This window comes from Crinia signifera, chromosome 2 (genome assembly GCF_055691185.1).
Source record: "Crinia signifera chromosome 2, ASM5569118v1, whole genome shotgun sequence".
NCBI lineage: Eukaryota > Metazoa > Chordata > Amphibia > Anura > Myobatrachidae > Crinia > Crinia signifera.
Window position 1 is genome coordinate 353,289,361 of NC_139218.1, and position 24,504 is coordinate 353,313,864.

The following is a 24,504-nucleotide window of genomic DNA, read 5'->3' on the forward strand; positions in this document are numbered from 1 at the left end:
ATGCCACACATCATGATGCCCCTTACACAATATGAAGCACACCGTATTGCCCCTTTACCCATTATGCCACACACCATAATGCCCCTTACATACTAGGCTGCACACCATAATGCCCATATGATATTACAACACACATTATGCTCCACACAATGCCCCAAATACTTCTGCATATGCCTACAGTAGTAGCGCTGCTTATACATAATGGCAAAAGTTACTAACAATAGTAGCACTGCTTATATATAAAACGCCCACAGTTACCGACAGTAGCAACACCGTGATGCCCACTATACATATGCCACACACCGTGATGTCCACTACTCATATGCCACACAATGTGATGCCCATTACACATATGCCAGGCACTGTGATGCCCATTACACATATGCCACACACCATTATTTCCATTACATATTATGTCACATAAGTGCAACTTACCTACATGCTCATTGCCAGGTGTTACGTGCCCGATGCCAGGTGTTACGTGCTCGATGTCAAGGGGTTTCATGCTCGTTACCAAGGAGGAATAGATGCATGTTGCCATGGGGGAGGTGAATTGCTTGTTGCCAAGAGGAAGTAAATTGCTCGTTGCCAAAGGGAAGGTGAATTGCTCGTTGCCAAGGGGTAGGAAAATTGCTCGTTGCCAAGGGGGAGGTAAATTGCTCGTTGCCAAGGGGGAGTGCCGGTCCGCCGCTTTTTTGAATGCGCTTGCTGGACCGTGAGCCAATAGGAGCAGCTCATGATCCGGCAGCCAATCAGGAGACACCACTGCTGGCTCCTGATTGGCTGTCAGATGACGAGCTCCCATTGGCACACGGTCCAGTGGAAGCATTCAAAATAGCGGCGGACCTGCTTTCAGCATACAGCCGAGCAGCCCAGTGCTCTCTGCCCGGCTTCAGCTTTACATTGTGTGTGGGGTGGGCAGTGAGGGGAAGGAGAGGCGATGGAGAGTCAAGCGGAAGGCTGGTCGAGTCACCCGGATCGTTTATGTGAGCTACCAGTAGCTCGTGAGCGATGGGTTTGCGACCACTGCACTAGCCAATGATGTAACTCTAGCTCAGGTGGTCTCTCCTGCTCTGCCCCATACTGTTTGTGCTCGCACTGTTCTGTCCAATGTGTTTTGTGCTGTAAATCAAATTTTACAACATATTTAATATAGGTAATATATATATTTAATATAGGTTCTATATATTTTTATGGGAGAATGTGTTTTACACTTGTGTGGGGGTGTTATGACCCGCCCAGGTTGTGCTGCAATGGGGAGCTGGCAACTCTGGAAGTGCTTCACCTGGATTTAGTTTGTAGTTTAACCCTTGTCCAGCCTCCTCTATTTCTGATTGGTGGGGACTCATTATTTATTGCTCTGGCCAGAGCTCCTATGCCTGTTATAGTTTGTTTGCCACTCGCTTGACACCGCTCCCCTGTCTCTGAGTTTTACATTAATTTTAACTTACATATAGATACTCTGAGGAAAAAAGATGGGAGTTCTACTGAAGATGGGATGTTGCCCATAATAACCAATCAAATTCTACTTTTTTATTTCGCACCTTGTAGAAGATAATAGATATAATCTGTTTGTTTGCTATGGGCAATATCCCATCTTCAACAGAACTCCTATCTTAGTAATTTTACCCCTCTGTCTCATGTGACTACTTTGTCACTGTGAAGATCATGCCCCAAAACACCCTGGGTGACATTTATTAGGGAGCGATTTTTTTCCGCCAAAATGGCAGAAATCGCACTTTTTTTCATAATTCGCCAACATAATGGGATGCGAATTGGGGCAACAATCGCACTTTTTGCCACGAATTCGCACATTCAGAAGTGCCGATTTCTCAATTTGCATCCAGATCTTTTCCCATTGTAAAATATAGAAATCAGCAATTTAATGGGGTGCAAGTTTGGAAATCGGCCCCCAAAAATGTATAAAAATCGCCCAAAAAAAATAGACCAGGTTCTGACTGGTGAATTTGTCAGAAACATGCACATATCATTGCGATCTGTGCATGGTTCTGGTGCAAAAAAAATACGGGGCTCAAGGGCCGGTCCTGGTTCCCAAAATACGGGGGACAAAATGAGTAGGGGTTCCCCAGTATTTCAAGAGCCAGCACCGGGCCCAACCAGCCAGCAGGGTAATGCCACAGCCGGGGGGAGACTTTTTATACAATTCCCCCAGGCCAAAGCATTCACCCCCTGACCGGTCAGCATGGGCAGGGGTCCTGGGGGGAGTGGGGACCCCCCCAAAGAAGGGGTCCCCCCCTCCAGAACTTACCTGCCCATGCTGAAGCCCGGGGCTGTCCTCGATGCCCCTGGGTGGTGGGCATCGAGCTGATAATTGGTGTAAAAAGATAGAAAAACTATTGTATACTGCTGTGGAACTATGAGTCCCAGCAAGCCAGGGACTTGGAGAACCACAAATCCCAGGATGTGGTCAATCAAGGGCCTGCTGGGACTTGTAGTCCCACAGTAGCACAAATAGTTAAATAAATACACATACAAACTGACAGTAAAATGTTATTACATACTGAGCCCATTCATCCAATACTCACCTATTTTGACACGAAGCATCAGTCCCCTTCTCCAGTAGAACCTGTGGATAGAAAACATACTCACCAGCCATCTTCATCGCCTCTCCGGGAGCCCTGCACCGCTGTCACCACGCTCCGTGTTCTGTTTACATCTGGGGCTCCACCCCCAGACCGGGACAGGGCAGCCCACCAGCCAATCATGGACCGGCATGGGGGTTGTCCCAGTCCATAATTGGCTGGTGGGTGGGCCTAAGTCTCGGTCTGGGGGCAGAGCCCCAGATGTAAACAGAACACCGGACCGTGGGAAAAGGGTTTCCTGTAGCTGCAGATCACACCTGTAAACGTGCTTTAGTTCAGCAATATGCCTGGTGTGAACCCCTTTCTTCAGGTTATGCCAGGGGTTCCCAATCTTTTTTGATTCAGGGCACCCTAGAGAATCAGAATTTTTTTCACGGCACCCCTAGGTCCAAAAAAAATTAATTTGATTGGGTTCATATGTGATTCTTAGAGGCAGTTATGTGGTAAAGGGCAGGATTTGCTTCTGTTTGTACACATTCTATGATTGGCAGCCACCAGCACTGGTTTTGCTCATAAATAATTAACCATTAATAATTTGAGTTGGTCCTGGACCACCAAGCCGCGGCACCCCTGCATGTGTCCCGAGGCACCCCAGGGAGCCACGGCACACAGTTTGGGAACCACTGGGTTATGCCATAGCCTTAATCTGGTTAGTGTCAGGATTCTCAAGAAGGCAAATTTTCTCCTGTTGAAGCCATTCAATAGTTGATTTAGTTCTGTTTTGGGTTGTTGTTCTGTCTCATCAATCAATTTCTGTTGGGTGTCCACTGGCTGACAGCCAGTCTTGCATTCTTCCCTAAAATGTCTTGATAAAATTTGGTATAGTTTTTTCTGTTAATAAAACAATCGGGTGTCGTTGCCGCTATTTAAACGCAGTGGGAACATCAACTTGCATCCTTGGCAATTAATAGGATCGACCCCTTAAAGGCTAACCTGGTTGGTTTTGTCTTTTCCCTACACATCCCATCGCATGTTACCGAGGGGAATCTGCCGTGGTGGACAGCTTAGCGAGTCAACCTAAATTGGGCCCAGTGTCTGTTCCTGCATCTAACAGGCTGTTAAATAAGGCAAATAGTGTTGTTCATCAGTCTAGAGCACATTTTGCTGATAGTGCTGTGCAGCTTCCTTCCACATTGTCTTCAGCAACCTTCTCACATGCGGCAACATGTGGATAGCAGTGGCTACCTCTGTGGTGTCTTCACTTGAACACCGTTCTTCTTAATTTTTTTTATGCGCTATAGTTTTATAAGGCTGTAATTATACACTAGGGCCTGATTAAGGGTTCCAGCCGCCCTAGGCTAAAACAGAAGTGTCCCTCCCCCACCACCAATTTTTTTTGCTCATATTCAGCTGAAAATCTGTAACAGGTTCGGGCCTCAGCTCCATTCATATTGCCACTTGCCTCCCTAGCAGGGATGCCAATGGAGACTCTCTGGCAGCTTCCCGGCGCAGGTGACCGCTGCATGGGTGCCGATTTATGTTTTTACTGGTGGGTGCTCAAGCCAAAAATATAGGGAAGTGGCTTCATGGGGAAGGGGCGTGGCCACCAAATAATCCCAATACATATATTACTGTTAATGTCCGCTTGATTTGTGTACACTGTCTCGCACTGTAAAACGCACCTTGCCTCAGGCAGCCAGCCCTGAGCACTGTAGCTAGGTAGTGTGTATATATCACGTACAGTAGCTCCCTCTTTCTCCCCAGCCTCCTCCAAGCATGTGACAGCAGGTTATACGCTTGGGAGTGCTGACACTGCTGAGGGAGGAGGGTCGAGTACAGGGGGAGTGTCCTGAATTTTGTGCTGCCCGGCTGTGGCTTATCACAGCCGAGCAAGCATGGAGCCGGAGGGGACGTGGAAGACTTGTGGGCAGCTGCGACTAAAGGCCGTGCGGGCAGGTGCCACACCGCCGGGCAGCACACTGGCAGGTACAGCACAGTGAGTTCTGGGGGTCAGACTCAGGATTATTTGCGGTGCGCGCGGCTGCCACACCCCTGGGTGGGGTTTGGGTGGCCGTGGGTGCTGAACAATTTTGGTGGGTGCTCAGGCCCCGGAGCACCCACGGAATCGGCGCCTATGGGTGGGAATGAGGAAGCTGAGGTTCATCACACATATTAACCTACAGATCATCAGTTGCTCATAAATTAGTCTTTTGTCTATAATATGGGTATGGGTCATTGCGTCGACCTAACTAAGGTCGAAATACATTGGGTTGACCATGGTCGGCATGGACACCGTATTGGTGCACAGCGTCCCCTCGCAGGGCTTGCTGCGCTCGCCATGCTTCGCGCCCTCGTGGATGGTAGGGCACATGTTGGCCCCCCAAAAATGTGAAAAACCCATGTCAACCCTTTGACTTCCCCAATGTCGACCTAATGATTGTGTCAACCTTTTGACCCAGTCAACCTTAGGCATGTCAACCTTCTATCTGTATTGACCTAAGGCATGTCGACCCAATGTATGTCGACCTCAATAGTGTCGACCTAATACCGTATACCTATAATATACTAAATAACCATTACTGAGACACAAATGCCCTTAAACATTTATTAGTATATCACAAGTATTTCTATCTAGTTACTAGCCCATGAAAATTACAGAGCCACATAACAGTAATGTCTGCACCGTTGGCTGCCATCTAGCGGCCATCCACATTCAAAGCACTTGCAATTCTCCCATGAAGGTGAGGCGCAGCATTGGCCTTTTATTATAAAAGACTAGAGATTTACAGTTTGTGTTTGGATTAATCCATATATGTGAATATTACCAGTTCCCTTCCCTATGCAGATAAACTTGATGTCTTACACTCACCAACGGTCTGAAAGATTACATTTCTGCGACATTAGAATCCTGGAAGCTCTGGCCTCTGCAATGCAGAAAAATGGCACTAAATCCTCATTATGACCATCATTTTGTATTGGGAATCTGGCTGGAGAGGGCCCAGAGCCAGGAGCGCTCTGCAGCTGCATGAGACAGCAGTGCAACAGTGTGCTGCAAGTGCAGACAGCTAGAAAACAATAATGACGTTAATGCTAATTGGTTAATATTCATTTATTAGAATCCCAGTGCCATAGAGGAGGTTATTCTGGTTGGTGCGTACATTTCTGAATTCTTTCGGAGCGGACCGCACGCCACGCTGTGCGGACATTGTAAGAAGAAACGCCCACAGGTCCTCCGCATTCGGACGGACTCGCTCTCTAAGAGGGTGTGTTTACAGACAACATCCAAACCTGCACGTACGAAGCTGCACGTACGCACCGATGCGGTGTATTTCCGCAAAACTCACGACTATTCTCTGAACTCTGTCACATGACACACTTATGCAATTAGGCTACCTCATTAAAAATTGTTTGTTTGCAATTGGATTCAATTAAATCCTAATAGATACTTAAACACATTAAACACATTACTACCACTTTACATTAACCCTTACATCATGTGAAGTGCTATTCATTCATTGTTACCCCTTTACCTCGGTTTTATGTATGCATATTATATAATAATTGCACGTCAAATGCAATATTCTACAATGTGCTAATTATTACTAACACATACTAAAGCAAACTTACCAACAGTTGGTCCATTTAGGCTGCAATGGTTCCAATCGAAGCAATGAAAAGAGTGTAATTAATGACTATTGAGTAGAGGAGTGGATTGTATTGTGTTCAGCTGACAGTGGTTCAGGTGCGGGCGTACTAATTGGGCGATCCAAATGCCTAGCGCATGACCGAGTGGTGTCCGCAAAGTTAAACTTGCTTATGTAGACTGCATATTTCCTGGCTGTTGGTTCGTTTGCAGTCGGTGTTCTGTCCGAATGCACGCCTACCAGAATTAGTGCACTCCCTCGTCTACGCCCATGTTTACGCCCAGTTTAGCCCACTTTGAAACTACGCCCCTGTGTACTTCCGAATGACGCCCATATTTTGCCCATATTTCCTGAGTGAATGCGGTGCACATTTCTGTACGATATTAGTGAGAACGAGTACGGAGACCGTGCGTGGCACATGCGCATAGCGTTGCCTACGCATGCGCAGACGGCTAAAAAACGCCATCCGAAAGAATTCGGAAATTTACGCATCAACCAGAATAAGACCCAGAGTGTTGGTGGGAAGCAGTAGATCAGTTTTCTCTCTCTTACTGTAAGGCAAGTAAAAGAAGATGTTTACAGTGGTCTATTGTCAGTATGTCAATAGTATAATATCAATGGGAGAATGATGACATGGGAGTATAGTATTACAAAAGTGTCGGCATTATGTTAAATGTGATCATTAAGCGTGTTGTTTAAAGCTATAATGCAGGCGCTGTTTTAATTCTTTTAATAACATTACAACGGTGTCAGCAATTTTGCAGATCTCGTCCTGTTGACATTGACTGTCGGCAGCATGACCATCAACAAAGTCACTACTTCCCTGTGCAGCTGATAGTCAGTGGAAATGGGCAGCACATAGATGGCAATCACTGATAATAATGATTTACTTACAGAGAGTGGAGAGTGTTAGTTACTCTGCTGTCTATGATTCTTTTAGGGGTCAGCTTATTAAATATGGAAACACTTCCTTCTATCTACAATATGGAGGATAGATCTGTGCTATGGGGGTCATTCAGACCTGATCGCTGCTCTGCAAAATTGCAGAGCCCTGCGATCAGTTAGCCGCCGTGCCAGAGTGAAATCCTGCCCTATGGAAGGCTGCCAATGGATTGCGATAATCGGTCCATGTATAGCTGCAAATCAATACACAACTTACTCACCATTGAATGGTTTTTCCAGTGTGTTCAGTCTGTGTGTAACCTACTCGGCGTGTGATGGAAACAGGCCAATCAGGGACGGAGCGGACGTCACATACCACCCTGAAATGCCTGCATTTACTTTGACACTCCACCCCCAAACACTGGCTTACTGTCAATCAGCTTGTGAACGGCTAGCGATCAAAAAGATAACAGATTTTTTAACTGACTGGCCTTGTGCATTTTCACTATGATCTCTACACATGCGCAGTTGTTGGATAGTCACCCACCTTTTGACATCGCAGCCCAGCGATCAGATCTGAATAACCCCCTATGGACAGAAATCTTTTCCAAGCAAAGCATAAAGAAACCTATTGTATTATAGTATTACATTGTACAGTGCATGCACCTCGGAAACCCTACTCTTTCGCTGTCGTTTGTGCGTTTATGTATTGACATGATTTTACAGCTAGTGCTGTCATGCATACACATGCCCATCAGGCTGGCCAGTTCCTATCACACAACAGAAAACTTTGACATTTTTAAAGCTTGTAAATTATACACAAAACAAAAAAACAGTCCCAACTGTCTGTAGTTTATACCCCTTTTACACCGCTGTAAAAACCCGGTTTAGCGGCGGGTCAGACCTGGGTCAGCGGCGGTGTAAATGGGTCAAGCCATGTCTCTTTACATGGGACTGCTACCCAGGTCCTGACCTGGGTTGTACACGGCTAGGACCTGGGTAGAGAGCAGTGTAAACTCCCGTTTACATCAATGGGGGGAATCCCAACCTGTTGACCGCAGTGTCCACAGGTTGGGCAGGGGGGCACACACAGCCTCCACTGCTGTACTCTGCATTCACCTCCCGGACGAGGGCTGGGGGGGGGGGGGTTGGCTGGTGGCAGCACAGCAGCCTACCTTGGTGCTCGGATTGCCCCCAGCGCGACGTGCAGGGGCTCAGCGCAGCGTTCGGTGTTCCCGGTGCTCCAAGCGACGTGGGAACCTCTTGTGCCGGGGGGGTGTGTGTGGTGGTGTGTGTGTGGGGGGGGGGGGGGAGTGGCGCGTGCAGGAGGGGCAACCGCCGGTGTAAAAGGGACCAAACGCCGGGTCACACCTGGGTTGAAGCTGGGTGCAGAAACCCGGGTGCTACCCGGCGTTTTGGTGTAAAAGGGGTATTGGTAAGACAGTCACAGCCCAGACTGCAGCAGCACTGATAGCCTTAAGTGGTTTCTGCTATCAGCGTAAACCAACAATGACACCTTTAATTTAGACCTTCAATGGATGCCATTCTTTATACTGCTATGGACAGTCTATTATAAACTCAAGAAAATCAGTAACTATGGATTTGTTGCACAGACACACACACACACACACACACACACACACACACACACACACACACATAGAAAGGAAAGTAATTTTCTGAGTAAATAGCATTACTGAGTCATTCAAGGTGAACTGAGACTATCAGCGTCTGACATAACATAACAACGAATAATAATCTGTTTTTTATTTAAGTCGATATTTTTAAGTGCACATATTTTCTATAAATCATGTTTTTTATTATATACTGAAGTAACAGGAATATTTCTTTCAGGTGAAAGTTACATCTGCGGTTCTATTGAGCCTTTCAAAAAACTGGAGTACACAAAGAATGTAAACCCCAATTGGTCGGTGAATGTGAAGACGACAGGTAGCCCTCGCGCAATGCAACCCCTTGCTACCCCTAAGGCGACCGTCTCTGAGGGAAGAGAGGGCAAAGACTTCATAAGGCCAAAGCTGGTGACCATTATCAGGAGTGGCGTGAAGCCACGGAAGGCTGTCCGGATTCTGCTGAACAAGAAAACCGCCCACTCTTTTGAGCAAGTTCTCACTGATATTACCGATGCCATAAAGCTGGATTCTGGAGTGGTGAAGCGTCTGTATACACTGGACGGAAAACAGGTATGCCGTGCAACTGAAACATTTGCAAGATACCCTGAATTAACATAAATAACCAGTTTGCTTTGCCTACATGCCACGGATTGTTTTTGTTCTTTTTGAAGGTGTTGCATTTATCAAGTACACTCTTCAAAATGATAGGTACAAGCTGATTGGTTGCTATGGGCAACTTTACTTGTCCACTTCTCTTCTGCCCCGCCCCCACGCCTGCCTATTGTAGTATTTAAGTCAGCCAATCATGGTGTTCTTGTTTGCCTACTATGCCTGTACTCCTGATTTGCTATAGTTAATGAATATGTTTATAAGGGACAGCAAGGATAGGTAATTCTGGGACAGATGTATTAAGCCTGGTGAAGAAATTTATTATTTATTTATTAACAGTTTCTTATATAGCGCAGCATATTCCGTTGCGCTTTACAATAGCAGACAGTGATACAACAAAACAGGGTATTTACAGACAGTCAAAATGTAGGAGGCCCTGCTCGCAAGCTTACAATCTATAGGGAAATAGGCATTGATACATAAGGATAGATACTGTATTCTTTATTGCATCGATTCCACTAGAACGCAAGGTTCTATGACTGGTTCTGGAATTTGATAAGCTTGCCTGAAGAGATGAGTTTTTAGGGAACGTTTATAGGTTTGGAGACTGGAGGAGAGTCTTATTGTGCTTGGGAGGGCATTCCACAGAGTGGGTGCAGCCCGAAGAAAGTCCTGCAGTCGGGAATGGGAGCGAGTAATGAGTGTGGATGAGAGACGCAGATCTTGGGAGGAGCGTAGAGGTCGTGTTGGATGATATTTTGAGATAAGAGAAGATATGTATGTTGGTGTAGTTTGGTTTATGGCTTTGTGTGTAAGTAAAAGAATTTTGTATTGAATACAGTAGAATACAGGTAAAGTGGAAGGTCATAATGCACCCACCAATCAACTCCTAACCATCATTTTTCAAACACAGCTGATTGGCTGGTGCCACTTTTATCGCTTCACCAGACTTAATACATCTGCCCCACTGTATGTAGCAGTTACTGTGATATTTTATACGTCCGTCGCTCTATTCTTTTTTTGTATCTCAGTCCTTGATAAGAGTCTGCTTAGAGCAGCTCCCTAGCCTCGGCATCCGGGATGTACGTCTCAGCCCCCACTCCTGCTGTTAAGCTGCTATTCACACAGTGAGACGAGAAATTCATTTTACACAGAGAAATGATGTGATGCGCTAAAACCATTTTGACATTTAAGTCAAAGAGGAGCAGTTTTAAAATGGATGTGGCTCATATACATTGCTAGGTATTGTTCTTCTACTACAGGATTCGTATTGGTTTCTCCCGATACCTTTGTATACCAGATGTATTTGATCCGATTTTGCCCTAAACAGCTTATTAGTCTTTCCTAATGATTCAGTGGTTACTTAGGGAAAATATAGTAGGCAAGAAAAAGATGGATGGAAATGAGACTGATCTGTAGGAAAGGGGGGCCATAGAGCGATGTGGGCGCTGAGTAACAGGTTTGCAAGTGGTCAGTGCCACATCAGATATGCAGGCGTGGCCTCGCCGGAACAGAGCATGCTTATGTCATACTGGTACGACAGGGAGACCGCAGGTTTTTCAGGTAGTCCCCAGGTCTCTCAGAAATGTGGGTGGATCTCCCACATCCCTAGTGAAATGTCTGGGATAGGGAGTGCAAGGCCACGAGTCAAGCGTCAAGGGGGCAGGGACAATATGATGTTATTTCATCAGAATTTTGGCTCCTCCCCTTGTTCCTAGACCCTCGATGCAAAGGATTATGGCGTGATAGGGGCAGGGCTTAATGACACAAAGCACCCAGTCCTGAGGGGACATCAAAATGTAGCAATATTGTACATGTTGAGGTTCTCAAACAAAACTGATGATCTTATGAGAAATGTTTTGAGTCCATTATTTTCAAGTAGGGAGATATTGCCCACTGTTGGATGCACTTTGAATGCTTCAGTATTAATATTGTGTTTTTAGTGAAGGTAGGGAGGGAGCCAATCACTGGAAATAGACACTGTGACGTGGGCGCCCTCCTAACAGGACGCTGCAATGTTGTGCAACTTTTTGGCTGTCACATTATAGCCATGTTCCATTCTCACATGTTTAGAAGTTTTTAACCACATGTTTTAGATGTTATGAGGTATGATATAAGGTAGCGAGCATACCCAGAAGGCTTTGCCCATACTCTCCACCCATTCACATTCATATTTTCAGAAATGAGTGTGATTGGACACGGCCTGGATAGATCTGGAGAATGGTGTCTATAAGGGTGTCATGATATTTAGATATGAAATGTTAACAGTACTGTATGTTTGACTAACCCAACCACAGCTCTCTCTTCTCTGCCCCCCCCCCCCAACCTTCATATAATAAATAACTCAATCGTAACTCCTCCATGTATCACAAGAAATAAGCAAATTCAATAATTTAGGTCATATGTTTCTTATGCTGACAGATACATAACAATAAAGCGTGGTATTATGGTAACATAAGGGCCAGTAAGCAACCCCTGCATTTACATCAGCACTATCCCAGGTCTATACAGCTATTGCGCTCATTTCCTTTGCCTGCACACGGCGGCTGATGTATGTCCAAGTGAATGTTACTGTGAATGTATTCTGGCTGCAAAATCTAATTCCCGCAACACGTCGGCGGACCAGGCACATGGATACTGTAATTCTTGAATGACTTCCAGCTAAGCTTATTTTATTGTTCGTTCATTCATAGACCAGGCTGCTTTCTCATAGTAAGATTAGCTGATTAATGGCCGTACTAAAGAGGATCAAACCATAAAACAATAATTATGTGTAATGTGATTTTATGCTCCTGATAAATGGCATAAGGCCTGACACAGGAAGAAAACCCACATGCTGTGATATCATTGTAGTGATACAGTACTAAGTGCATCTAATGCATCCTAGAGGGATAACAGCTGCCCACAAACTCCGTCCGTAGCCATCCCAACCAACCATGGCCTTTCCCCAGTCCCCACATCTCTTCTATACAAATAGCGGAATGGAAAAAGAAGGCCAAATGCCCCCTGCATCAGTGGCAGAACTTGTGAGCGGTTGGCCCAGGTGCAAAAATATAATTTGGGCCCCCCTCATCCAGTTCCCAATATGCCACACAGGAGTGGGTGGCAGTAATGGGCCCCTAAGTCCTCAGGGGCCCCAATGCACCTGCTGCACCAATGGCAGTTCTGCCTTTGCTCTGTGTAATATCTGCCCTAGGGCATGCCGCCCTGAATTGATAGTCCTTCTTGTCATGCCAGTATTTATTCTCCCCAAGATCGTGTATAACACCCCTTTCATTGGATAACAGGACTGATTGCAGAGGTACCCTGTTGGTTAGCATCCCTTTATATAAGTTTACACTGTTGTGTCCTGTTCTAATAATAATATCCCTTTAATATAGACAACTTTGATTTACAGGTTATGGTATAAATGGTAGACAGTGGTCAACAGTGACTAGGTCGACACCTTGAAATGGTTGACATACCCAAGGTTGACATTGACAAAAGCTTAATGCCGGCATAGACATGGTTGACTTGAATAAGGTCGCTTCGGGCACGGCGCCTCGCTGCGCTTGGCACACTATTTTATTCCCACTCTATGCCCACTTGGATAGTAAAGCATGAATAACATTTAATAAAAAACACATGAAAAACTCACGACCCTTCTCTATGTCGACCATAAATTTGTGGCGAATTTATGTCAATGTCGACCTTGGGAATGTCGACCATTGTTAGGTGTGGACCTAGCCACTGTTGACCATTAGTGGTCCACCTAGACATTGTCTACCCACTACCAATTTGCACAGCTTCTGTAGATAAATTAAACCAGGTGAAATACAGGTGTAAATTTAGCCAATCAGAACCTGTGTAAGTCATAGTTGTCCTGGATTATAGAGATATTATGACCACGTAAGCTACAGCCACTAATCCGCCTTGATCGATCACTTAGTTAAAGCGTACTAACATACCACTAGTCACCCAGCAGAGCTAATGCCACTTTGTGTTTTGTCCTTTGTTGAATTCTAAGCAATTTCATTTTGAAGTGATCCCAATCATTTTTCTACTAATGATGTTACCCTTTGCCCTTTGTAGTGCCCTTACTGTGTATTGAAACCACATTTGCCACTCTCCAAAACTTTAACCTTTCAGTACCCATTGATTAGAAAGTGTGGCTAATTACATTGCATGCACTAGTCGTAGTTGCTTTAAATAGTCTTAAGGTGCCCATACACGGTGACATTTTTTCCGAGCGTTTTGAACTATATCGCATTGGATCATACGCGATCAAATTGCTTGCAATTTTCGTGCGATGCGATTAGAAGACAGTACAAAAAGTATGTGCAGCACATACTTTTTTTGTACTGTGCATTGAAATGCCCGCAGGAGCGCGCATCGCATTGCACGGTGCAATTGCACCGGGTATGGGCACCTTTATACCCCTTTCACATCGCACTTTTAAAACGGTAAATTGCCGTTTTTTTCCCTTTTTAAAACGTTTAAGCCTGCACTGTGAATGCACCACAGCCGATTTACCGTTTAAAGTTAACTGGCATTTCGAACCGTGTAAAAAGCAGAGTCCTACCCGGTTCCTTGCCGTTTTTTGTGCAATGTGAATGTGTACAATGCTATGCATTCACAGTGCAGGCTTAAACGTTTTAAAAAAGGGAAAAAAAAAACGGCAATTTACCGTTTTAAAAGTGCGATGTGAAAGGGGTATAAACCGGTATTTAAAACGGTAATCTGCGGCAATGTTAAGGCTCTGACCCGTTTTAATTACCGTTTTAAATACCGGTTTTTAAAACGTGTCGGCGATGTGAAAGTGGTATCAGATGTATATTACCTGAATCCATTGACTTATCTACTTTAAATTTAAACGTCAAGTAACCCTTTTCGGTACTTGTTTCCTAGCACGGTGCCAGCGATTTTTATCTTAAGCATCAGGACCTAAAAAAATCGCGTTGATCGCATTGCATGCAACCAAATCGACGCGATCGACGCAATTTTTACATTGGAATCAATGTAAAATTGTCCCTGAGACCCATTTTTACATTGGTTCCCGATGTAAAAAGCCCCCGAAACCCCAATTTTAATTGCATACCCCCCCTCATGGGTGAAATGTCCCCCATTGTTAACGCCACCCCACTATTGTTGCCAACCCGAAGCGTGACGAGTGCAGCGAGCCTGCGAGGGGCGGCGGTACGCGTCCTCTGACCTTTTTATACCTCCACTATCCACGTCGGCATGGCGTCGATTTTATAAAGTGCCCGAAGCGTGGCGAGCGCAGCGAGCCCCACGAGGGGACGCGCAGAACTTCACAGGTACACGCGTCCCCTCGAGGGGCTCGCTGCGCTCGCCACGCTTCGGGCACGGTGGCTGTCTGCGCTCGCCACACTTTATAAAATCAACTCCACACCAACGTGGATAGTGGGGGTATGAAAAGGTCGGAGGACGCGTACCGCCGCCCCTCACGGGCTCACTGTGCTCGCCACGCTTCGGCGTCAATAGTGGGGTGGTGTTAACAATGGGGGGACACTTCACATACTTAAAACCCATGACAGTGCATATACAATCAAAAATTGGGCCCATTGGGCCATTTTCCATTGTTACCTATGTAAAATCGCGTTGATCGCGTCGATCGCATGCCATTATAATGGCATGCGATGGTCGCGATCAACGCAATTTTATCATTGAAAGCTAATTTAACATTGAGCCCTATGTAAATAGATAGATAGACGCGATCAACGCGATTTTGTCCTTGCTGGCAATTAAAACACTTAATTGACAGAAAATCGCGTCCATCGCATACCTTAAGTTACCTTAACTTAAGGTATGCAATCTACCACGACGGGCACCGTGCTAGGAAACAAGTACCCACTTTTCTACTATTCTGTAGAAGATAATGTATATTTTTGTCTACTGTGTCTACAGTAGTATATTACATCTTTGTGTATGGCCCATTTATGTTTTAAATACATAGCAAAAATTGCTATTTCTTTCTATGAAAAAACATATCCATATTCCCCAAAGTTTATAGTCTCTTTTGTTTTCTTCCTTTCTCTTAAGAATTTTTTTGCATTTTGCTTTTTATTGTTTAGTATTTAGTCTACTGATATAGTTTAATTGTTCTCTGATTTACTGTAGTTTTATTTATATTTATGGCAATTTAGTTATTGGTTGAAGTGAACTGGCATACAACAGTATAATTAGAGTCCCATTTATCAATTTATTCCAGTGGCATGTTTTGTTTAGTGATTGCATATGTTAGTACAGGGGTGTCAAACTCAAATTCATCGGGGGCCGCATCAGCAGTTTGGTCACCAGAGCCGGCCCTAGCCTAAATGACGCCCTAGGCAAGATTTTGGCTGGTGCCCCCTTGCATCGCCACTAATTCCACCTCTGACGCTGCTCCCCTTTCCCAGCACCATCAACCCTCATCATAGCAGTCATCATTTTGGTGCTCCTACCCGCAATATTTTAAATAGAAACAGTGCACACATTCGGTGTGCAGCCCAAACAGGGGTGTGTTCTTGCTGGGAAGGGGCATGGCCACCCAATAGTACCCCCAATTCAAATTATGCCACACAGTAGTGTCACTTTATTCACATTATATCATGCGATGGTGTCCCTTATTCACGTTACATCACACAATAGTACCACTTTACCTTATGTACATTACTCCTCACATTATTCACATTATACCCTTAGAAAAAAATCCTGAGAAAATATTGTATTTTAAGCACCTCCATGGCCACACTGCAACCCAGCACAAAGCAGTGTGTGCTGGGCAGAGGAGAAGAGCTGCAGCTGCTGCTGTCACTTAAGGGGAGGGGGCCCGGGGCCCCCACTGGGCCCTTCCATCAGACTTTGGCCTGGGTAATTTGTACCCCCTACCCCTTTCTGTCGGCACCCCTGATAATACCACACAGTAATGCCCCTTACACATGACACACATTATTAATGTGCTTATAACCATAATGCCCCTTACACATTATGCCAACCTTTATTAATGCCCTTCATACACATAATGACACACATAATGCCCCTTACACATATGTTGCACATTATTAATGCCCTTATACTCATGACACACATAGGGGGAAATTTACCAATATGAAAAACCTAGTTTTTCGTATTGGTTGTTTCCCTACGACTGCATACGACTGTTTAAGTCGTATGCAAAGTCGTGTTCCGGAGGGGGATTTACAAAGCAGTCAGATACGACTGCTTTGTAACCCTCCGATGGTGTAATGATTCGTATTAGCGGCCGTATATACGGCTGCTAATACGAATTATTTCTAGCAGTCTGCACGGATCAAGTCAGATCCGTGCAGGCTGCGGTGTGTAAAAAAAATAGAAAAATAAATAAATAAAAAAAAAAAAACGGCGTGGGGTCCCCCCCACAGCCATAACCAGCACCAGGCTGAAGGAGCCGGGGCCGGTAATTAAAAATCAGGGAACCCGACAAATAGGGGTTCCCCGATTTTTAACAACCAGCCCCAGGCTCCAGGTCCGGGGCTGGTTCCCAAAATACGGGGGACAAAATGAGTAGGGGTCCCCCGTATTTTAAGAACCAGCCCCAGGCACAACCAGCCGGCAGGGTAATGTCACAGCCGGGGGACACTTATAATATAAGGTCCCGTGGCCAAAACATTCTCCCTACCGACCAGTCAGCCTGGCCAGGGGCCCTGGGGGAGTGGGGACCCCCCCAATGAAGGGGTCCCCCCCCTCCAGGACTTACCTGACCAGGCTGAAGCCTGGTGCTGTCCCCGATGCCCCTGGGCGGTGGGCATCGGGCTGATTATGTTGTAAAAAATAGATAAACCATTGTTTTTTTACTGTGGCACTACAAGTGCCAGCAAGCCTCCCCAGCAAGCTGGGACTTGGAGAACCACAAGTCCCAGCCTGCTGGGCATTAAAGGGCCCGCTGGCACTTGTAGTTCTACAGTTAAAAAAATAGTGCACAAAACACACTGATACACTTTTAAAATAAAACTTTATTACACACAAAGCCCACACATACTACTACTTACCTATCTTCTTCCCATAGGTCGCCCTGGTCCTGTGTCGGCGTCTTCTGGTCCTGTGTCGTCTTCTTCCTCCATGTCGACCGTCGCTGTCGCCGTCCGGATCCGACGAAATCCATTTGGGAAGCTGTGGAAGGAAACCATACTCACCTGTCCCAGCGCGACGTAGTCCAGGTAAGGGTCTTTGCAAAAAAACAAAACGAACACCCCGAAACCAGACCGGACTGACGGAGACGCACGTGTGTTTGTTTACATCGTGCGGCTCCGCCTCCCGAATGCCGCTATTGGCCGCCTTGCGGCCTAGCGGCTCCTGATTGGCCGCTAGGCCGCAAGGCGGCCAATAGCGGCATTCGGGAGGCGGAGCCGCACGATGTAAACACACGTGCGTCTCCGTCAGTCCGGTCTGGTTTCGGGGTGTTCGTTTTGTTTTTTTGCAAAGACCCTTACCTGGACTACGTCGCGCTGGGACAGGTGAGTATGGTTTCCTTCCACAGCTTCCCAAATGGATTTCGTCGGATCCGGACGGCGACAGCGACGGTCGACATGGAGGAAGAAGACGACACAGGACCAGAAGACGCCGACACAGGACCAGGGCGACCTATGGGAAGAAGATAGGTAAGTATTAGTATGTGTGGGCTTTGTGTGTAATAAAGTTTTATTTTAAAAGTGTATCAGTGTGTTTTGTGCACTATTTTTTTAACTGTAGAACTACAAGTGCCAGCGGGCCCTTTAATGCCCAGCAGGCTGGGACTTGTGGTTCTCCAAGTCCCAGCTTGCTGGGGAGGCTTGCTGGCACTTGTAGTGCCACAGTAAAAACCAATGGTTTATCTATTTTTTACAACATAATCAGCCCGATGCCCACCGCCCAGGGGCATCGGGGACAGCACCAGGCTTCAGCCTGGTCAGGTAAGTCCTGGAGGGGGGGGACCCCTTCATTGGGGGGGTCCCCACTCCCCCAGGGCCCCTGGCCAGGCTGACCGGTCAGGGGGTTAATGTTTTGTCCGCGGGACCTTATATTATAAGTGTCCCCCGGCTGTGACATTACCCTGCCGGCTGGTTGTGCCTGGGGCTGGTTCTTAAAATACGGGGGACCCCTACTCATTTTGTCCCCCGTATTTTGGGAACCAGCCCCGGACCTGGAGCCTGGGGCTGGTTGTTAAAAATCGGGGAACCCCTATTTGTCGGGTTCCCTGATTTTTAATTACCGGCCCCGGCTCCTTTAGCCTGGTGCTGGTTTCGGCTGTGGGGGGGACCCCACGCCGGTTTTTTTTTTATTTATTTATTTTTCTATTTTTTTACACTGTAGCCTGCACGGATCTGACTGATCCGTGCAGGCTAAAACGCAAATAGAACAGGAAAATGGTGTTCTATTTTCCTGTCGTATTTGCGTGGGTGTTTCACACCACTAAGCAGCCGTATTGTCAGTACGGCTGCTTAGTAAATCAGAAACCACCATTCTTTTGAATGGTGATTTCTGTCGTATCCTATCGATGGTGTAGGGCATTCGTATTTGTAACTACAAATACGAATGTTCCATCTTTAGGACTACGAATTGTTGTATTTTTGGGATTGTAAATCCCGAAAATACAAATTCGTAAAAAAAAGGTGTATTTCTCCCTACGAATACACCTTTTTTCTACGAATCCATTTTGGTAAATGTCCCCCTTAATGCCCATTACACATATGTTGCATATTATCAATGCCCTTATACACATGACACACATAATGCCTGTTACACATTTGTCGCACATTATTAATGCATTTATACATGACACACATAATGCTCCTTACACATATACCGAACACTATTGCACAACCAACCCACCTGCAGACAGCACTCGCACAGCCGCTAACACTGTGACCTCTGCCTCGGCTTGGATACAGATGTTTCCTCATCCTGCATAAAACCTGTCCATCTCTCATCCTAACCTACTGCTTATGCTCACTTCTTCCCCTTCTGTGTCACCCCTGTCTGTCTAACCCTCCACTTTAGAATGTAAGCTCTCACGAGCAGGGCCCTCTCTCCTCATGTGCCTTTCTTAGAATATATAAACCACTGCCACCCTGATGATTGCTTCAGTGTCCTGTCCCCTGATGCAACTATCCGTATTAACCATGTACTTGTCCTAAACTGTCTTGTACTGTCATTTGGTATGTGTATTTGCTCATAACTATGCTCTGTAAAGCGCTGCGGAATCTGTGTGCGCTATATAAGAAACTGTTAATAAATAATAATAAATAAATAATAATACATCTTGCCTCAATAGGCCATGCAGCTCCTGGCCAGTTCTGCTAACTTTGGGTGCATTTTTTGCTGAAAATTTGTCTTATTTGCATTGTTATGGCCAGGACACACAAGGAGCTTCCGTTGATTAAAATGATATGTGGCATGCCTATATTCTGTGTGCGACTATGGCTGTACCTGCATACGGAATGCTATGTTACAGTGATTTCCATGAATACACTATTTCATATGCAGATACTCACACACAGAATATAGGCATGCTGCATATCATTTTAATCAGCAGAAGCTGCTGATGCCCCTAGGCATTCCAAATGCCCTAGGCAATTGCCTAGTTTGCCTATGCCTAAGGCCGGCTCTGTTGGTCACCCTCAAAGGGCCGGTCCCCCAAAAAGTACAAATGACAGAAAACTTTTACAAGGTGTACTTTAAAGCAGTATGAAACAGGACATGTATATAACAATAATGCGATAACAAAAATGGTGGGCCATCAAACACAGAGCTATGCTGCAGAAATTTAATTCCACACCCAGTACTAATTATATTGAGGTGCAGGGTTCAGTGGTAGACAGGGACAGAAGGTAAAGAGCTGCCTAATGGATGCTAGAGGAGGTGACACCATTTTGGGAAAGACATTTTAATGTGGGCTAGCAAGATAGACACTCAGTGACTAGAGGAGAGCATGGCCTGGTGTGTAAATGTCACCCTCAGTGACAGAGATCCCCACGTACAGCTACCAGCCCGAGCTATACACTACTAACCTATTTCAGTCAGCCGCCTCGCACACACGGTTACCGCTACTACCAGCAGTCCAGTACGGATCGCCAGCTGCGTGACGTCCCAGTCCCAGCAACCAACCCTGCAGCTCCGGCGAGCGAGCGAGTGCGCGCAGGGTGGGTGAGAGGAGGTGGCCTAGGCAGGACCTGGGACACACTGCCCCTGCATGCTATCTCCTCGTGCGGGCCACATGACGAGGTCTGGCGGGCCAGATTTGGCCCGCGGGCCTTGTGTTTGACACCCGTGTGTTAGTACATAGGCGATTAGTATCATTGAGATGTGTTGGGATGTGTCGCAAATGCTCAAACGGTCCATGTTTTCCAGAATCACCTAACTGGTGCACGGCTGTAGTCTTTACTAATACCCCTTTCACACCAGAAATGCAGGGACCAACCCAGGAATTAAATTCCAAGGACATGCAGGGACATTCCCGGGTTGGGCCCTGTTTATACATGCTTTTGAAGCAGGGACATCCCGGATCAGCACCTTTCATACTGAACCCAGGATGACCCTGCATTTCTATGAGAATGTCATTAGAAATAGCCTTTAAGATGAGTTCATTAGAGAGAGAGGGAGGGGAGAAGAGGAGAGGGAGATACCCCACAATGCCAGGATCTTTGCAATGTTCTGGTATATCTGGGCATCCTTAACAGTGACTGTAATCTGGAGCCGGATCTCCTCTTCCCCTCTAATGTTAAGAAGCTCCCTCACCTCATCATATTTCCAAGACATTCTTGGTTTTTAGGCTTGCAGGGGTTACATAGCACTGCTGGGGTCTGTTGTGCCACAGAGCCTGCACAGTGTCTTCCTGTAGCTTTATGAGTGTCTCTGAGAAACCATAACAACAGAAAGTTGCCCCGCATAGCCAATCAGCATCAGCAGAGGCAACGCAGAAAGAAGTGACATGTCCGTGCACTTTTCATACCAGCCAGCAGGGGCTGATTTGCCATTATATTCACCGGGAAGTTTCCTGGGAGGTCGACCCAATTGAGGCCGAAAGATGCGCATGCGCACACAACTAACAACTACACAAACACATAGCTCACCTCAGCGGCAGGTGGCATCACTGTCAACCCAGTCCCCATGTGGCCATGCCTCCTCCGACTGTTACTGGCTGCAGAGTTTAATTACTGGAGTGTCCCCACCTGCCGCCCAATGTTCTCCTCTCTCCCAGAGGTGCTGCTGTGTGCTGCCCCGCCTCCTCCTCGAGTCCTCTCCATGGTGGTCCATGTATAAAATAAAAATACGAACGTCCGATCAGTGGCAGTGCTGCACACAGTGCCCTGTTACTGGATGTGGCCCTGCCTCCTCCTGACCGCTGTTCTCCAGGAGAACAGCAGCGGCCGGGAGGAGGCGGGGCCACATCCAGTAATATGCACTACTAGGGCATATGTGTATAAGCAGGAGTACATGGGACATTACGCATAGCATTATGTGTGGCATAATGTCAAATGGGAATGAAAGTGTGCAGCATATTCTGTAAAGGGAATGTGTGTGCCACAATGTGTAATAGGCATTACTCGTAGGCATACTGTGTAATGGGCTTTATGGTGTTATTGGTACTGTTATGTGGCCACGCCCTTCCTCATGAAGCCACACCCCTACATTTTAAGGCACGCATTCTCCTTGTTATGGCTATGGTGGGGAGAGGGGTGGTCACCAATTCCCTTTCTGTTAAAGTTCGCAGGAGGGCACCGAACACCCAAGCACCGGCCCTGTCCTCAAGTCAGTCCCCAGCCGTTCCCATGTATCAGCAATAACACCACAAAGTACCCCGCTGCTGGATGCGGCCCCTCCTGCCCGCTGTTCTTCTCTCTCCCCATTGCTGGCCACTGCCCCGCCTCCTCCTCCTCTGTATACAGTAAATATCAGTCTATGTCTATTATTGATTTGTTGCCGCTCATATGAGGTCACTTCCAGATATTTTCCAGGGCCACTTTTAGTCCTTAATCTGTCCCTGCAAGCCAGTGCCCCAGGAAGGTCACGGGAGCAAACCTGGTAGCTAGCAGGGTTGAAATCCCAGGGCATCGGGACTCTTTCACACCAGCACTAGACCCAGGTTGTTCCCGGGAATTTTGGCTGGTGTGATATATCACATTTTCAAACATGCATTCATTCCTACTATAGGTTGTCTGAAAAATCTGAACTGTTGGTAGACCTTGAGGACAGGTTTGGCCACCCCTGCATGGATGTGTACAGTGATGGTTGGGAGATATGACCACTGCTTCTAACAACTGCCAAATCCTTGTAGTACCAGAGTGACTTTCTTTTTGTATTCTGTTCTCTTATGATGCAGCGTCTATAGCAGGGATGGGACAGCATTGGCCCTCCAGCTGTTGTTGAACTACACATCCCAGCATGCCCTGCAACAGTTTAACATGGCTATATACCAAACCATTGCAGGGCATGCTGGGATGTGTAGTTTAACAACAACTGGAGGGCCATAGATACCCTATACCTGGTCTGTCAGGTTACGCTTGCTCAGTACTACCCAATAATAAACTTGAAATTTAGATATCACCATTGGGCATTCTCATGTCATCATAGCCAGATTAACAATAAGGCAGATGGGGCCACATAAAAATAGTCCCATCATCATCATAGGTATTAAAATTGTTTATCTAGTTTTCTCACAAAACTATGCATTTGATCTATTTTTATGTATTGAGGTAGACATTGGGGCTGATAGTGTAAGGGTATACATGCCAACCTGGCTCTGGCCACACCCACACAACACTGGTCGCACCCACATGTCTCTGGCCACACCTATACTACACTGGTCACAGCTCCTCACCTTGTCAGTATAAGCCTCAGGCCAGTGTCCCTTAATCCAGCTCCAAGTGTAGTTTGCTCCCTCTGTTGTTTAAAGCCATTGTCAGCATCAAGCCATTAATGCAGGGGTTCACAAACTTTTTTGAATCACGGTGCTCTAGGCCTAGAGCATCAAAATATTTTCAAGGCACCCCTAGGCCAAATGCTTCTTATCGAGAAATTCAGAAAAAAAAAATTAAATTAAGTGCATTGTGTTTATATGTCACAGTTATCTGGTGAGGGAGCCACCAGCACTGGTTTTGCCTGGTACATTGACCATAAATAATATGAATTGATCCTGGTCCACCAACCCAAGGCACCCCTGCAAGTGTCCTGAGGCACCCCAGGGAGCCTAGGCACACAGTTTGGGAACCACTGCATTAATGGGATATGGTTACGTGTTGCGCGCTGCTACAGCACCACACCAGTCTGATCCTTGTCCTATTCTAGAACCTTGATACTATGTTTCCATTTGTGACAACTAACATTCCTATTTATTGAGCTACAGAATAGGCTAGTTCACATATGCACAGATCTATAAAGATTGGTGGCAAGTTAACTTTGGGTCTAATTCAGGTTGAGTTGGTCAAGGCCAAATTCGACCCCATTTCCAGTGGTGGGGTCTATGCATGTGCAGGCCCTAAGTGCGAATGTATTTATTAAAAGCATCAGTATGATCGTCCGCTGTCTCTGTAGTAGGGTCCTGGAGCGGTAGCAGTTACTGCCAATCGTAGCATGGCCGGCACTGGCAGGGCCCCCCGTCATGTATAGGGTGAGGCCCTATTGTTTGGAAAAAGTCCAGATTTGCAGGTCATATGGCTTTTTGTTTTTTCCCTATGGTAAATATTCCTAGTTATGGTTATTAATGTACCAGGGCATAGTTAGTGCTACAAGATCTAGACCAGGCATGTCCAAACTATGGTCCTCCAGCTGTTGTGAAACTACAAGTCCCATCATGCCTTGCCACAGTTTTGTTATTAGGGAATGTTAAAACTATGGCAATGCATGCTGGGATGTGTAGTTTCACAACAGCTGGGGGGGCACAGTTTGGACATGCATGATCTAGACCTGGGGTAGCCAACCCTAGTCCTCGAGAGCTACCAACAGTGCATGTTTTGCAGGTCTCCTCACAGAATCACAAGTGAGCTAATTAGCTCCATCTGTGTATCTTTTAAAATGTGTCAGTTATTAATGAGTGCAGCTGTGCAGCAGCTAGGTTGTCTGGAAAATGTGAACTGTTGGTAGCTCTCGAGGGCTAGGGTTGGCTACCACTGATCTAGACTGTCCTTTGACATTTTTGGAATCAGTTCAAGAAGCTCACTCCTGACATTACGAGTAATTACAAGCAATTTAATATATAGC

The 24,504-nt window shown here is 46.2% G+C and overlaps 1 protein-coding gene across 5 annotated transcripts in view; it reads left to right on the plus strand.

The window, feature by feature from the left end:
- The window catches only part of DCLK1 (doublecortin like kinase 1), a 307,761-nt gene that overhangs the window by 36,568 nt on the left and 246,689 nt on the right, over positions 1-24,504 (plus strand). For all 5 annotated transcript variants that reach the window (XM_083169785.1, XM_083169786.1, XM_083169784.1 and 2 more), the window contains one exon: positions 8,924-9,270. In XM_083169785.1, coding sequence (XP_083025911.1) covers positions 8,924-9,270 — 347 coding nt within the window. The remainder of the gene's footprint in view (positions 1-8,923; positions 9,271-24,504) is intronic.